The sequence below is a fragment of the Bos javanicus genome, chromosome 4, assembly GCF_032452875.1.
Source record: "Bos javanicus breed banteng chromosome 4, ARS-OSU_banteng_1.0, whole genome shotgun sequence".
Classification (NCBI taxonomy): Eukaryota; Metazoa; Chordata; class Mammalia; order Artiodactyla; family Bovidae; genus Bos; species Bos javanicus.
In genome coordinates this window covers 94,704,285-94,721,355 of record NC_083871.1, presented here as the reverse complement: position 1 = coordinate 94,721,355, position 17,071 = coordinate 94,704,285, and the positions used below count along the sequence as shown (strand labels likewise).

Sequence of the window (17,071 nt, the reverse complement as noted above, 5' to 3'; positions counted from 1 at the left end):
CTGACTCTTTTGCCATCCCAAGGACTATAGCCTGCCAGGCTCGTCTGTCCGTGGGATTTTCCAAGCAAGAATACTGGAGTGGGTTGCCATTCCCTTCTCCAAGAAGGTCTTCCCAACCCAGGGACTGAACCCATGTCTCCTGCATTGGCCAGTGGATTATTTACCAGTGAGCCACCGGGGAAGCCCTTGATTCCTTCTTGGAAAACTTTGCTTCCTTCTGCTGCTGCTTCTTACACTTCCAGCCTTTCCTTTGACACAGTGCTTTCTCTTTCTCCTCTAGTCATTCCTGTTCCTTCTCTAGTGAGAAGGAATGACGAATAGGCGAGGTTGGTTGGGACAGTGGAGAGGAAGGAAAGAACAATAATCTGGGTTTCCTTTCATCCCTACCCTCTTCCCCACCTTCTAATTGATCTCAAGGCTCAAGAGTAAGTTTTAACCTAAAGAAGATGCTGAACAGAACTTCATTAGCTTAAAAGTGGTGTGTAGCATAAGACTTCATTAGTTTAAAAGTATACTTGGCAGATTGTCTCTGCAATCATTTTTGCAGCTCTGCTCCCTGCTTTCTTGCTTCCTCCAGGCCGGCTGAGCCAAGCTAACGCTTCTGGAAGAGATGCCAAGGTTCCAGGCACCCGCAGCGGTCAGAACCTGCCTGCCGGGGGCCCTGCCAGCCACCAGAATCCCCGCTTACTGGGCAGTGGCCACCTGCAAGGCAAACCCTGGAAGTAAAGGACCTTGTCTGCCTTAGTCAAATAAATGTTTTCTCTCCTTTTGGAACCCCGAGCAGTTCCCAAGTTGGTCATTTCAGAAACTGCTGCAAAGACCTCAGCATGTGTGCCAGGCCCTCTTCCTATCTCCAGCTCCTTTCCCACATCCAGCTTGGGAAGGATTTTTACAAAAACCAGAGGCATGACAGGCTCTAGTGTCCTCCCTGTTGTTTACAGAATATTTAAGTCTCTGAAACTGAGTAGGAAAAAAGTCTTAATTTTTTTAGGCTTTCATTTTTTAAAAAATAAGGTCGAGTTTGTTTTGGTCTGTGTCCTGCATTGTTTTGTAACTACTTCAGGCACATCTGTGTGTCCTTCCCAGCCAGTTCTTTTTCACTCAGTGTTCTTGGTTTCACGAAGGTTCTCTAGGTAGGCTTTGCAGCCTGAGAAGCTGCCCCTGGGGGTGCAGAAGATTCAGAGCCGCCACCAGGGTCTCCATCAGGTGTGGACCCGCTGGCTGAGGAGCTTTTTGCCCAGCACCCACCCGATGCACGTTCTGTCTTGAGTTTGGAAGCCGATACCTGTAAGCATTACTGAGTTAAGACTTAGTAGCCGCTCTCACATGTGTGCGAAGCTCCCCCTCACGAGATGTTCTGGGGCCAGCACAGGTGATGATGTGTGCTCAGCCACCCTCATGGGAAAGCCCTATCCACTGTACAGGGCTGGGTTGAGAGCCATTCATTGAAGCCCCCTGGAGTCGCCCCTCATTTGTGGTTGGTTTATTAGTTGTAAATTTCCATTATCCAGCTCAGGCATATTCATATTAGATGGGTAGAAATCATGGCCCCTTGAAAACACTGGCTTTGGTTGGGTCACCACCAGCACACAAGGTGAGGACGACTCCACAGCCCTTTGTCAGAGCTGACAACCCCTGAAATCCTTACTTAGAAATACAGTATTAGTCTAATTGAGTAATTAGTGCAATTTCCTGCTTACTTTTCATTCTCATGACTGAGCTGTGATTAGGAGGTTGTGATTATAGATTCTTGTTTGGCCAGAATTTTGAATCGGCATTAATTGAATTGCTAGATGACTGACATTCATTCCATTTAATTGGGGGAACAAAAGACCTCAGGTAAGGATGAGGAACTCTGAAATCATCAGGAAAAGGAAAAAGAGGCTTGTTAATTTTTATGGTCTGTGATCTGTAGTTGTGATAAGGGACTGAGGAATAAATTGTGCTCTTTGTCATGGCAACCAGCCTCTGAAAAGCCAGCTGAAAATTGCCTATCCTTAGGTGGTTATTGCTGCTGGGGAAGATTTGTCTTAACAGGACTCTTTTTCTCACCACCAAAAAAAAGGTATCACAGTATTTCCAGCATGGGAAGCTGTATTTGTAGGAGAAATAAAGGTAATAAATATCTTATAGAGACATATGGAAAAATAACTTTCAGATTCAGCCCAGTTCTATTTTAGTGTGTTTATTCTTCTCTACTTGATTTCCAAAGTGCAACATTTTCCGATGCTTTAGAAATCAAACAAACCAGGGACATTGTTCAGATGTCAGGCCGTGCCCAATTTTCCATAAGATTCAAGAATCTTGTATAAAATTCAGCCAACGTACACAAAGCTTTAATGAGGAGCCTGTCATGTTTCCCCATAAATTTATTGCCTGAGAACTAAGTTCAGCCTTTTGCTAATGCCAAAATGCTCTGGCTTTTTATTTTCTTTACAGCATAGATTTTTTTTAATGCAAATTTTTCCACATTCAACTTTCCCCTAGCATGGACAAGATTTTCAGCCATTTTGGACACATATACATTTTTAAGAAATTTTTTTTCTCTGTAACAGAGTTCTGTTTATTCCATTTTCAAGTCGACTAGTCAGGAGTCTAGATTTCCCCCACTGGATTCAGTTTTACAAGTGAGTGGTAGCCCCTTTTGTTCCTATTCTGCATTCCCATCACCACACAACACTAGAGCGTTTGAAATGGCTGTGTGTGTGTGTGCACAGTCGGTGTAGCCGATCCTATTAGAGTTGCTGTGCGTTTACTGGAGAGACCTGGCAGGTTGACTGTACTGACGTGTGTCTCTCCATAGTGCTTTGCCTGTTGGTAGGGGTTTTATATAACTGCTCCTCAAAGACCTGCTCTCATTCTGTACTTTTTGTGTTAAGTGTCACTCGCAGACAGTTTTTACACGCTCACGGTATTGCTCTGAATGTTCTGCATGACTAGTTTCTTCATTAGATTAACTGACATGTATTATTTAAGTGATCTGTGATACTCTGTGCAATTATGAATGTTGACGATTAAAGTACATAGTTGTTAATTTGTTGTTTGCTATTAATATGCTGAAGTCTGCCAACTTCTCTCTCCCTCTCTGTTGAGATGATCTGTGGGGAGTCACATGAGCCTGGGGTGATTGGAAAGTGTACTTCTTTTTGCTGTATCTCCCAGGAACGCCTATTTTCTTTGTATAAATGAATCAGGAAATCATTCCAGTTAGGGCAGGAGACCTTAGCTCTCCAGTTAGAAGGTCTGGGTTTCTCTCCATGCCCAGCAGGGACTGATGGCCACCTTAAACACAATACCATGGGACTCTCATCAGTGTTGCAGAGGCTGGCGAGCTGCTCTTGCCTGGGAACTTAGGACCCCCTGGATGGAAAATGCTTCCTCAAAGTACAGCTACTCCTCTCTCTGAGCAACAGTGATGGTCAAAGTCTAACTAATACATTCAGTACTCTAAAGAAGGAAAGGAGGGGAGGAAGGAGGGAAGCGTGAAAGCAAGAAGTGAAGAGGGAGGAGAAGGCAACATTACTCATTCGAGTACAAAAAGAACATCTCGGGCTGTAATGTCAGGTTTAGTCTACTGAAAGACATAGAATGATTTAAATGGCCTAAAAGTAATTTTATTTTTCACCTTTAGTAGAAAGTCAGAACTAGCACAATCATATTGGACTAGGGTATAAGTCAGAATTAAAAGAGAGCAAATAGAGTTCATTAGTTGCTGAGGGATTTTTCCCGCAGTGCTATTGAGATTATACAAAAATTCATAAGACTTTAGGCTACTCACCAAGAACACAGAACAAAACAAAACATCTTTTCTCTAATTCCCTTGTGGAATATAAGTGAAGTCAGAGTCCTGGGCTAGAAAGAAATATGTAGGCAATTTTTCTTGTGTTGGTTTTGGTTTCTGTCACGTTATATATTCGTTGTAGATTCTGTCTTTTATGTTCTCTGACTTTTTTAGGGGGGATAATTAATTTCTGTCCACCTGGATTTAAATCCATGACTCCCTTCCTGTTCTATCCTGAAGATAATCATTAAGAACCTTTCTTTCTCCAGTTCTAAAATACTCCCAGTATCTATAATGTGCTTTTATTTTTTCACAGTTCTTTCAAAGTTGTAACTCCCATGATACTCTCCTTTTTCTTTTTTCAAGAAACATCAGAAATGTGTATTTTACATCAGTTTATGTGAGCATGATGATATGCTTATCTTCTATTCAATTATTTTTTTGATGAAAATTAATATGTTTTTCCTATGAAAACAATAAACAGGACACACTGTGCTTCCCAAGTGTTCAAAATACATTTGGGTAGTAGTACTTTCCTAAAATTGCAGTAATTATTGAAATTGCTATTGCCATGTGCTTAAATCGGCACGCAGGTCAGTTATGGCATAAAATGTGTAATGGTGGCAATTTGTCAGCACTGAATCCTGGCAGAACGGGATTCAGTGCCTGATTTTATGTGTTTACAGAACTCTACTGCCTCCTTCCCCCGCCACCCCATCCCCTTACGGCCTCACTCTCTGGTGCTGATCCTCTTTGTTCCGAAGGCAGACTCAGATTCTCTTCACATGCATAACATCCTGAGGTACCTGGTGAAATGTTTGGCAACAGAGGTCACTTATTAGACACTACGGACTGATTGACTACATTTTTAAAAATTATTTTGACTGTAAGCTCCTAGAAGGTAAAAATCACCAGCTACGTGACAGTGCCCCTTAATAAGCATATGTGAATAAGTGAGCTAAAGAAATCCGTCAGGACTGCAGTCTGGGATGTCAGGCCCACCGTGGCGGTCACCCAGCCCTGGCCTGCCATTCTGGAGACCGGAAAGGCTGTTACCCTTGTCCCCTTGGACGTCCTTTCGTAGGCGAGGCATTCGTAACTCTGAGAGTTGTAGATTACCCACTGCAGGAGGTGCCCGGGAAGCTGTGAGGACCTTTACTGTTACCCTGGCTGTCTACAGTCTGCCTGTTTCCACGGTCCCCTCAGGCTCAGCATAGCCTTCAGAATTCATCAGCTACGGGTTATACACCATCTCCCCATCTGAGAGCAGGTTTTACTTTCTCTTTGGTTTCAAGTCTTAAAGATTTCCAGGTATTTATGCTTATAAACATTTATGGGGCGTCTACTATGTGTTAGGTAGTATTCTTAGAGTCTTCATTTTATGTTTTGACTCATTTGACCATCCCAACATCCCTACAAGGTAGGCACCCCCGTTCTTAGAGGGAGAGACTAAGGGTCGAGTGGAAATTAAGCAACTTGCCCTTGAGTCACTGAGCTGGAAGGTTGAGAAAACTGCACTGCTCTGGGCTTCCCCCTCTGGGTGGGCCCAACACCCTCTCCCTGGCCATGCCTCCAGTTCACCAACAAAAATGTAACTTTCCCTTGGCTGTCCGCCTCCCTCCCTTCCCTGTTACCTGAGATTCCACTGAAAGCCTTCCTCCTCTACCTACACGAAGGGCAGTGGGAGTTCAGGGACAGAAGCATGTGCTTCTGGGACCATGAATTTCCCCGTTCCACTGCTGTCTGTGTCTGGTGACCTGTCTTGAAGACAGGTGCCCCAGGGTTTCTGAGATTTGTTTTGGTTCTCAGCGTGTCCCTGATGAGGTATCACTTAGGGAAGGGGAGTTACAGGCTTTTCAACAGATTGTACGGGGAAAGTAGGCTGTTTTCCTGATGGTTGAACTCTCCAATAAAACCATATTGATATGATTTGTGTCCGATCTTCTCTTTCCTTTGTGGCTATGTTTCTGATGTAGGCTGAAACATAAATTGTGTGAATTGGCTCATGGTTACAGGCCTAGGCTTCATGGGAGGAAGCAGCAGCAAACCTCTGCACCTCTGTCCGTGTGTGAGCAGAGCTCTCATTCCACTGCAGTCCTCTAAAAATGTAGCTGAACACACCACTGTGGTTACAAAGAAGACTTTTAACTTTCTTCTTTTAGTTTGGCAGTAAACATTTGGCCGTCTTTGTCTCTGGGGTTGGTAGATGATGCTCACAGTTTGAGTTGCCAAATGGATCCTGAAAGCTTTGGGGAGAATTCATTACCCTTTGACAGTTTTTTTCAGATTTGACGGGTGTTCTGTGCTTCTTTCTCAGAGCTCTTCCTTCATCTGGCCAGTTTGAATGTTTTGGTTGGTCATATCAGTTTCCTGTAAGGAGCATCTGGGTCTCAGTGTGTTCACAGAATGATGTTTCTGACCTTAGAGTCCTTAGAGCAAGAATCCATCTGCATCTTCAAATCCACCTAGTCCCACATGTCCTTGCAAAACAATCACTGAGATGATGAACAGCCCTGCACTGGATGAGGGACTGGTGAGGTCATATCTGGATTGTGTTCAGTGACATTTCAATTTTAACTTCAGGCCAAAGCTAGACATACATATCTTGGTGTTAATTCAAAAGACCACCCAAAGGATTCTTATGGACCACCGATGGCTTCACAGGCCACACTGAGAGCCATGGATAAGGGTCTAAGAATGGAGTAAATGAGTTCATTTTAAAATAAAGATTTTTGAAAACTCCTGGAGAATAGGCATTAGCCTAATTAATTCCCCAGATTGCTGCAGGAATTGAATGTGAGCGGCAAGGGCTCCTGGGATTTGTCACCTGCACCACCTCTGGCCCCAACAAGGAGATGTTGGTACCCTGCCCTTGGTAGGGCACTTACTTCCAGCTCTGTCTGGAATATGAACTTTTCCAAAAGTAAGACAATTACCTTGTTCAGGGCGACAGCAGAAGAAATGACTTTAGACAAATTATGAAAAAGAATCTGGGCACAAATTAAGACGGTCATATAGATGTTTGATTTTGATAATAAGTTGATACTAGGTAACGTTACCCACAGGTGATCTGGTGTGTTTGAGTAGCTTCTTTCATTGCAAGAAACTCAGAAAAGTGTAAAGAGGAAAAACCATCACCTAGGGTAACCACGATTATTATTATTGGAGAGTATCTACTTCCAGGCATAGTGGGTATATGTTTTCCAAACAAAAATGAGATTCATACTCCATATACTATATTATAGCCTGCTTTTTAAAAAACTTTGTGGAAATACAAATCATATGCCATAAAATTCACCCATTTGAAGGATACAGTTCAGTGGAGTTTAGTAAATTTACAGGGTTGAGCAAGCATTACCACAATCCTATTTTAGAATATTTCCATCATGTGACCAGCTTGTCTCACTCAGTATATTGTGACCATTTTTCCATATCAATCACAGACTACAACGGCTTCCCAATATTCCATTATGTAAACATGTAATATCCATATTAATACTGGTATCTATCTAGGTTCTTTTCTATTTTATTTAAATTTTTATTATTGCAATGTTGTACATGTGTTTATTTGAACTTCTCAGGGAATTTTTATAAAGTAAATTCCTCCAAGTGGACTTACTGAGTCAAAGCAGCAATATGTTGAAATGTTTTATTTATATCACCAAATTCCCCCTGGGAAGGTGGTATAAATTTATCCTCCCACCAGCAGTATATGACAGGTCTTATTTCTTCATACTCTTGATAATACTGAATTGTCAGTCTTTCTATTCTTTATCTGATGGGGAAAAAAATAATATATTTTTCTTTAATGTACAAAAAAAATTGCCCAGAGAAACAGTATCTTTCTCTTATCAACTTTTTGTATTTCTTCTTCGGGGAAGAAATCTTCTATTTTTCTTTTGAAATGTTAAGTCTTTTTTTTTTTTTAACCCCTTTTACTTATAAAGGCTCTTTTCCTCTCAGGGTTATTAATAATTTTTCATATATGCTGTATGAGTTTCTAAAATTATCATTTCTCTTTTAGCATTGTTTTATTTAGAAAATAAAAACTTTTAATCCATAGATTTATAAAAATATGTATCTGCAAAGTATAAAGTTAAAAAATTTTAATTTATTTCCATGTCTCCATTTGAGAAGCATTTATTAAGTGCATGATACGTGTCATGTACTTGGCCAGTCACTAGAAACCGAGTGTTGAGCAAAATGGCACAGTTCCTGCCCTCGTGGCATTTTCATTCTGGTGCTATGCTTCTTGTCTTTTCAGCTTTCTTAATACTTTTACTTGTTCAGAGCATTACTTTCTAAATTGCAGCTCAGGAAAATTCAAAATAACTTGCAAGCCTACAAAAATACAGACTATAAAAATGAAAAGTTTTCTAGTAAATGTGGAGAACATTTGTTCAACAAATATTTATTGGGTATCTGTATGTCAAGTATTTCTGAGGGTTTTGCAGACTGAATACCAAACCAAGTGGCCTCTGCTATCAGGGAATACAGTTTACTTTAGATTAAGCAATTCTATCCTGGATCCCTAAGTAATCCAGTTTTAATAAGAGGATACACTATCTTGCTAACTTAATATTTTTTCATTTATCAGTCTGTATTAAGCAGTGAGATCAGTTTTTTCCTTGTCTTTTTTTTTTTTTTTTTTGCTGAGCCATCACAGTGGGTTTCAGCTTATCTACATAAATTGAAGGGAAATGCTTCCCAAAAGATAACATGAAGGAAGGGTTATAAAATCTTTAGATCATCTTTCTGTAAAGACTGAAACACCGTTTCACCTTGCCTCATAAACTTATATATGTGTAAGTTTGTGTGTACTATATGTATAGTCAGCCTCATCCTTTTTATTTTTCAGAATGTTTGGTAGAAAAACATATTAAAATAAAAAATGAATGGTGTGTAATACATAAAAATTTTTAATCCCTATTTTGTATACCTGAAACTAATATATATATATTGTAAATCAACTATACCTTAATTTTAGAAAATCAAAGATTATTTTTAAAACTCCAAGATGAAAATTCCTTAATGGGCCCTTAAAAAAAAGCATTTGAACTTCAGGCTACTGTATGTGAAAAAGACACAAATTTTTAAGTCACTGGAGTTGGAAGCATTGTACTTTGTCTGGCTGATACAGGGAAAGGCTGCCATCCTTACCCCAGCTCCCCTGTTTGGGGAGCTACCAAGCCATCCCCCTACCTCAACTTCCCAGTAACTTCTTAGGACTGACTCCCTACTCCACAGTCACACCTTAAGAGATCTGGAAGAAATGAATATAGATTCTTGCTTTGAAAAAAAGTTGAGATATATGCTACGTGTTTGTGGTGCTAGCCACTAAGGTGATATCGCAGACACCAGAATCACCAAGCCCAAGGAGGGAAGCCAAGTTCTAGGCGCTGAGGAGGCGATGTATCAAGAGGAGAGTCTTACGTTTGAGAAATTCTGCAAATGATCAGGAGCGGTGGCAGGTGGGAGAGGAGACGGGGTGCAGACAGTGTACTAGAGATGCTAGAAAGCGTGTGGCAGTGAGAAGTAAACTACTTCTGTCTCTAAAGGCAAAGTCTTTGCGATAAACTTCAATTAATAAAAATGCCCTGGGATTGGTGTTTGTTTTTTATCTTTAAATGATTCCGTTTAACGCAATTGTTTTCTTCCAATTTAGTTCAGGAGTGGGAGACCATATTTTGCTGTATAGAAAGCTTTGCCTGACTGTGACATCCATCTGGGAAAGCAGTGACCACCAGGATTATTCTATTTCATACTCAGGGTTATTGCTTTTGTAGATGAATGGAGCCAACTAGCTAGACTATTGTACAAGCTGAATTCCTTACCACGGCGGGGTGCTGGGCATTTGGTTAGCAGCTGTGGCTGCTGCTTGCTCCTAAGGTATGAACAAATCACCCCACTGACGAGCTGAGCTCAGGGTGGTCTCATTAAAACAGATGCCACTTGGATACAACTTCACAGGACCTTGGAATGCAGGGAAGTTTAAGGGTCATCTAGTCCAACCACCCACACATTTCCACTGAGATCTGCAGGAACTAAATTACTTCTGCCCCGGCTTGAAAAGACAGACATGCCACATGCATCCCCACACGAGAGTCCATTCTGTTCCATGTACTCTCGGACTTTATTTGGTTGCCTGGGTAGGGCTGAAGAGGAGGAGGAAAAGAGTGCTGGAGGGCTGGGTCAGTAAAGGTTATTCAACGTGTGCTCCATGATGGTCAGAACCCCCAGCCACGTCTCCTGGGCTGTGGGGATGATCTGGGAGGCTGGCAGCAGGAAGCCATAGCGCCCCGTGTCCCGGAGTTCAAAGGTGAAGGAGTACTTGATGCCTTGGTTGTAGGACCAGTCAATGCTGCCTCCACTGGCTTGGTCTGCGGCAGGAGCAGAACCGGCAGAACAAGGTCACTCACTTGAAAATATTTGCATGGGCCAAGCTAACAGTCCCAAGCCGAGAGCCTCATGCAGTGTCGACTGGAGTCAGCCTCTGCTACCTTCCGGCTCTTGACCAAGCAGCCTGGCTTCCTCCCAAGAAGCTCCCCTGAAAGACTGCAGTCCAAGAGGCCCAGAGAGGCACACCAGCAATGGTTCTCCTCTCACTAGGGTCTGCAAGGAAGCTCCCATGATTTTGAAAGCCACCTCCATCTAATAGTAGCTTGGGTCAAGCCCCCACATATTCCAGAGTTGCCCACTTGGGTAACCAGGATTGTCCCCCAGGGTCCTGCTCTGCAGAGGGAAAGTGCAAAGGGCCAGAGTCATAGCAGAAGCCCTCGGCTGTCTTTGGCAGACAGCTCTGCAGTAGATAAACAAAGCTCCTGAGGAACTGGGCTGGGGAGGAGGAGGTGGCTCCAGGTCAGAATTGAACCCCACAACACTCTGAACAAAGCAAAAACCTTTTCATTCAGGGTTGAAACAGTCTCCAAACAAACTCTAAACAGTCCAAAAACAAGGCCAGCCAGAGGTGAGATGGTGACCCCACTTGCCCCCCAAAACTGGGCAATTGGGGCAGGAAGTCAGACGTGTGTCCCTGTGCCCTGCTTCTTCAGGACTCTTCCCTGAAGAGTGAACCCCAAATTTGCTGTATCCCCCCAGGGCCCTACGGAACCTCCTCCACCCCCGACCTGTCTCTGCTGCAGCCAGTGAGTCTCTGCTCTTCCTGCTGTTCCCAAAGCACACCACCCCAGAGCACGTGGTAGGGACTTTGTTCTAGAAGATTTCTCTGCCTAGAATCTCTTCCTCAAATAGCCTCTTGGCTCCATCCCTCATTTCCTTCAACACTTGCCCAAATTTTGCTCTCACTGAGGCTCCTTCTTCCGTCCCACTTCTACCCCCATTACTTGAGTCCCCTCACCCTGTCCTGGGAGTTCTTTTTCTCCTTAGCATTGATCACTTAACACACAATATCATTTCCTTATTCATGTTTATTGTCTAGAATAAATTGTCTGTCCCTGACTAGAATAGAAGTCTGCTGATTTTATTCCCAACTGTATCTCAAGCACACAAAACAAGCCCTAGTGTATCGTAGGTATCCAATAAACATTTGTTGACTTAATTCTATTTGATACATTGCATGGATAAGTAAGCTGAGCAAAGATAAAATATATTCTATAATAGATGGGCATTGGAGGAGAAGTATTTTTTAAGTTGAATTTCTTGGGGGATCTACAAGGCCAGCAGAACTCTCTACCTGCTCCATGTATGAAGCTGGATTTAACCCCAAGATAAGGGGACAAGAGTTCTCAGAGGAACTGAAGTGTTCGTCTGAAGGTATCAAGGAAAGCAGAGTTCACGTCAGGAAAGGGCCCGCTGCCCACCAAGCCAACAGTCAGCCGGGGCCATTCTCCTTGTCCATGCTCCCCACATTGGGGCACCCCTGGCTACTTCCTCTGGGAGAGACACTCCCGTAGGCAGGAAAAGTCAACTGAGCTTCCTCCCAGGACCACCCACGAGACCGTGCACACTTACAAATTGTTGTGATGATGCTGCCATACTTGTAGCTGGTCCCATACAGAGACTTCAGGGCCTCAACAGCGGACTTAGCCACCTGATTCTGGAGAAAACGCCAAGCAAGATGACTTGTCACGGCCAGCAACCCCAGATCCCCCATAACCACAGTGCCAGGGTATCCTGGGGGCTGGCAGGGTGACCCAGGAGCACACGCCCTGCAGAAGCCCACCCCCAGCAGACAGCATGGAGCCCACTGGGCCTTGCAGAGTCAGTCTCAGGAACTCAGAAGCCCTATGATTCTGAGCTTATGGGCTGTCTGGCTGGTACGTCACTGCCCTTTGGTCATTCTGCAGCTTCAAGTGTGAACTTGTGGTCCTAGCTCAAAGTCCAGCCCTGCCCTTTGCTCTGTCACGTGACAAGAGTGACTGAAGCACTCTGTGCCTCAGCTTCCCAGGCGGAGAGTCTAATCAGCCTTGCTGGTCTTCCCAAGCCATCAGGGGTCCGTGGGAGAAAGGGGCGCCAGGCACAGCGTAGGCCCTCGTGCCTTCAGCAGGTTTGATGGGCCCGCCCAAAGCTGCCTTTGGGATGCGAGGGCAAGCAGACCTCAGGTACATACCAGCTCAGTCTTGTCAGGGATTGATTGTGTCGTATAGCCATAGGGATAGAGGAGGAGCTGGGAGTAGCTGTGGATGGAGAGGAAGGCCTTGAAGTTCCCATGGTCTTTCACAAAGTCCACGATGGACTTGACCTCCACTTCAGAATTGGCATACTTGCCATGATAAGTCTCCGAGCAGGGGCTGCTGCTGGCTCCTGCCTCTGTGGGAGGGGAGAGAGGAGAGCTGGCATTCTTTATACCTGAGTAGTTGGTTTCCAGGGGCTTCTGGTCTTTGCACGAGGTGAGATGTACGAGGCCTAACCCCCACCCTGGATAAGGAAAGGGCAGAGGCCTTTTATAACCTGGGGGTCCTGGGCCTCCCTCCCCAGCCAAACTTGAACAGAGCTGATGAACACACCCAGAGAGGTAAGAAGGGTCCTCATGTGAGACTGCTCCCTGCAGTGCAGTGACCACAGACGGAAGGGGCTGAAGTTAGACTAGAAAACCCCTGGATGGGTTTCAGACCTCAGATCCATTGGGAGGACTTTCCTTTTACTGGCAAGTAGGTCTCAGAGGCCACCTTCCTCACTGAGTACCTTGGAGGAGGGCCCGGCATTCCCCACGTGCCCCCATGGCAGGGGCAGGAGCAGGGTGGAGCAACAGGACAAAGGATGGTAAAAAACCATTCTGGGGGTCCCGTCCCTGCTCCCCAAACCACACTGGGCCTTACTCCCAAAGCCGGCATCCCAGTTCCGGTTGGCGTCCACCCCAACACAGAGGGAGCTCGACGTGACAGATCGAGTCTTGCGCCACAATCGATTCTGAGAGAGGAAAATGGTTAGCCACCCCATAGGGGTCACAATCAACACGGAGCTTGGGTGTGGACACAGTAGGGGATCAGAAACCATTTACAACTGGTTTTCAGGGAGGAAGATCTGCAAAGGAGGCTCTTGGCTGAAGGAAAATGGAGGAGATGATAGGTGGCACTTGGCAGAGGGTTCTACTGGTGGAAAGTGAAGAAGGCATGTGGCATTCCCCCAACCCCATACATAGCTGATTGGTCGCAAGTTGTCCCATAGAAATAAAATAGAAGCAGGAAATAATTTCTGGGGAGTATGTCTCCACTGGGAACAGTTCTGTCCCCCACAAGCTGGAGATGTTTTCAGTTGTCTCATCTGGGGGCTTGAGGAGGTCAGAATGCTGTTTACGCAGGACAGCTCCCGACACACCAAGAATTATCTGCCCAGACTGTCAAGAATGCCAAGGTCAAGAACCCCTAGTCAAGGAGAAAAGGTCTGTTTGTCCTTCCCTCAACTTCTAGGGGCTGAGATTAGGGGAGAGTAGCTTGTGGGGCTCAGAGGACAGAGGCTTGCCCCGCTTCCCCCAAGAACAGGAGAAGGGCTATACCTGGCTGTGGGTGAAGGCAAAACCATCAGGGTTGGTGACAATCTCCAAGAATATGTCCATGCTGTCAAGAATGGCGGTGAAACTCGGGTCCTGGCCATAGTCTTCTGTGAACTGGGATCAGGGGGAGGGCGGTGTTAGGGAGCAGAGGGGCAGAGCAGGCCAGGCCATGCATCTGCTGGCTGGACCAATGGATGCCTGCCCTTAGCCTCCCTCTGCTTCCAGATGGGAGGCAGGGGCCAGGGCTCCTGTGGGCCGTGGATACCAATGCACCACCAGCTGAGAGCACCCTCACCTCCCCAGGCTCACCTTCTTTGCAAACCAGACCCCAGTGGCCTGGGTGATCCACTCCCTGGAATGGATGCCTAAGTCGATCCAGATGGCTGGACGGTTGCTTCCCCCAGTGCTGAACTGGATGAGAAGAACAGGAAATAGTTCAGCTGGGGCCCCATCTCACCCCCCAGAAAGGGAGTGCACCCTAGGCTGTCTGGTCTCTGTACCCCAGGTTGAAGCTCCATCTGAGGGGCCATCACTCAGGTGGGAGACGGAGGTGGGTCTGGACAGGGATCCTGCAGAGCCTAGCTTCCTGCCCTCAGCTCAAGTGAAAGTGAAAGTCGCTCAGTTGTGTCCAACTCTTTGCGACCCCATGGACTGTAGCTTGCCAGGCTCCTCGGTCCATGGAATTCTCCAGGCCAGTATACTGGAGTGGGTAACCATTTCCTTTTCCAGAGGATCTTCCCGATCCAGGGATCAAACCCAGGTCTCCCGCATCGCAGGGGGATTCTTTACCGTCTGAGCCACCAAGGAAGCCCAAGAATACTGGAGTGAGTAGCGTGGGGCAAACATGACTTGGCCAGACTGCCGGGCCCCACCGTGTTCCCAGGCCCACACATAGCTCTGTCGAAGGTCACGAGCAAAACATTTTATTTGGACTACCCAACTCTGGGATACTTTGCACAATGTGCCACCTTACTGGGAACAGGGGAGTCACCTAAAAGTTTAAATTGTGTGTACAGGTGTTTGTACACCTGTGCTACACACGGAGTCTGTATAACCATGTTTTCTGTCACCCTGGGCTTATGCACAGATGCAGGCATCCATTCTTGAGGAAGTGCCCACATACATGCACTGGCATGCACCCATTACCTTCAGCACGTAGATGGGACGGCCTTCATAGCTGCTGCCAATCTGGAGTTTGCTGACAAGCTGTGGGTGCTCGGCCACCAGCAGGTCCATGAAGTCATAGATCTGAAGGGGCAGAGGAGGGAAGGCTGCCTTCATGGCTTCCGAAGGGAGCCTGGATGCCTCGCTTAGCAGCTCCCTGAGCGAGCCTGCTGTGAGCCCTGAATGTGGAGCAGCTGCAACCCAGAGCCTCCAGGCAGCGTGGAGACAGGGCAGAGGCCACACACATCCAGGCTGGCCCTGATGTGATCTGCCAGTCTGACCAAGAGCTTGGTGCTTGTGGGGAGCAGTGCCCTCCCGGGGTCCCTTACCTCATCCAGGGTGTGGTAGGTGGCGTAGTTAAATGTGTTGGTGCTGCGGGCCCGGCTCTGGGAGGCGAACATCTGCTCCTGCTCCTCGTCTAGCAGGGACTGCACGTCCTCGATCATGATCCTGTATCTGATGCCATGGGCTTCCAGGAAGACTTTAACAGCCTGGAGGCTGGGGAAGGGCACTCGGACGTCGATGGGGGAGCCTGGCTGGCCAGGGCCCCTCCAGAAGTCCAACTGGGGAAGACAAAAGCCACTGTCACTGCAGGCTGGGGAAGGGCACCCGTGGGAGGGAGCGTTGGCGCCAGAATTTCCCATATAACTGAGGATAGGGCATGAATATGAGGGGAAGAGGATGAAGGGAACCCCTGGGCATGGCACAAAGTCGTCTGGTCAGGTGAATGGCCCAGGAAGCAGAGTGGAGGGGCTTGGAGGCAACAAGGGAGAGACAAGAACTAGAAGTTGGGACGGAGGAGGGTGGGGGAGGCCCTTTTGTTCAGATGCGCAAAGGCAGCAAGTTTCCAGAATTGGGAGGTTTAAATCACATCCTAACAGGGATCATCGGTCCCATGGCTCATTCCTGGGTGGCTGGGGAGAAAGAGCCCAGGTCCCAGGTGGCCCCAGGTGGGTGGAGGTCTGGGGCAAGCCCGTCTGCTCTCAGAGGTACCCTGGGGCCTCAGGGCTGCTCCCACGTCCTCTGACCTGCAGGTGCTCCAGGTCCTCCAGCTCCTTCACCGTCTGCACCTCGGCCTCATCGGCGGCAGTGATTCGGAGCACCTGGTGGCTGGGCAGAGCGGGAGGGGAGGCTGAGGGCCTGAGCAGCTCCTACGGCCATGCACGCTCCCCAGGCGGGAGCAGGGGGGCTGGGCCAAGCAGGGGAAGCACAGGGGATCCCAGCAATGGGAGGCCTAGGCTCCCTGGAACCTTCTAGACACTGCTGCTGTCACCGCCCCAGCTTAGACTCTCTCTCTCCAAAGACCGCCAGGCCTCCTCCTGCCTCCTCTTTTGAAAATTCCTCTTCAGGGCTCAGATTCTCCAGGGCTCACGAGGCTGTCCTGAGAGACTGGACCCTTTCTCAGGCCTGGTCCCCCGTCAGCCTGCCTTCTGGGATGTGCTAATTTGCTACCCTCTGGCCATCTTCCCATGTATCTCCCCCAGGCGCTGGCTGGCGGATGAATGCTCCCCCATCTCTCCTCTGAGCACCCCCTCCTCTCCATGCTCCTACCCCACAAAGTCCTCTTTGCCAAGGGCAGCCCCCAGCAGCACACTCAAAATCAGCAGCCCCTGCATGCTGCAGTCAGTTGGGAAGGTCAGCTGATGCGGAGAAGGTCCTGGGGCCTTTTAAACTCTCCCAGGACAGAGGTCTCCCAGCTAAGCCCAAGCGTAGTCCTTCTACTCACACCTGGGCCCTCTCCCACGGGCAGCGGGGAGGGGAGTTCCGGGCTCTGACACCGGCCCACCCTCCATGATAAAGTGGCAGGGAACAGGGCAGCTGGAGAGATAAGCCAGGCTTAACCTCTGGCCATGAGGGCCCAGCCTGGGCCTGAGGGTCAGCTAGGGCTTGAGGCCTCCCAGCTGGAAGCCTGCTTGCCCACAGATCCTCCAGTCCTGTTACTGACCCGGCAATGGAGAAGAAGCCGGGACCCTGTAGCCTGGCCGCACCAGCTGGGGCCTTGTGTGGGGTGTCCCCTTCTCCCACGTTCCCGAACGCCAGCTCTTTTGTTCCCACAAGAGAGCAAGCTGGGAGCCAGACTTGCTGGCTCCTCAACCACCCTGGTTTTGTCTAGGGTCGCCTGACCTGTAAGGGCACAGCCCTGGGAAGGAAACTTCCCAGCCCCACTCCCACCA

The 17,071-nt window shown here is 47.3% G+C and overlaps 2 protein-coding genes across 8 annotated transcripts in view; one reads left to right on the top strand and one right to left on the bottom strand.

The window, feature by feature from the left end:
* CEP41 (centrosomal protein 41) overlaps window positions 1–3,034 on the top strand; it is a 50,209-nt gene extending 47,175 nt beyond the window's left edge. For all 7 annotated transcript variants that reach the window (XM_061414720.1, XM_061414719.1, XM_061414722.1 and 4 more), the window contains one exon: window positions 578–3,034. In XM_061414720.1, coding sequence (XP_061270704.1) covers window positions 578–726 — 149 coding nt within the window. In that variant the 3' untranslated portion in view covers window positions 727–3,034. The remainder of the gene's footprint in view (window positions 1–577) is intronic.
* Window positions 3,035–9,868: 6,834 nt separating this feature from the next.
* CPA1 (carboxypeptidase A1) lies at window positions 9,869–16,556 on the bottom strand. Its single transcript, XM_061414716.1, has 10 exons — window positions 16,449–16,556; window positions 15,926–16,007; window positions 15,227–15,460; window positions 14,880–14,981; window positions 14,043–14,144; window positions 13,737–13,847; window positions 13,060–13,150; window positions 12,351–12,550; window positions 11,753–11,837; window positions 9,869–10,161 (listed from the first exon to the last, which is right to left on the bottom strand). The coding sequence occupies exons 1-10, from the start codon at window positions 16,511–16,513 to the stop codon at window positions 9,974–9,976; spliced, it is 1,260 nt and encodes a 419-aa protein (XP_061270700.1). The 5' UTR covers window positions 16,514–16,556; the 3' UTR covers window positions 9,869–9,973.
* Window positions 16,557–17,071: the final 515 nt, after the last annotated feature.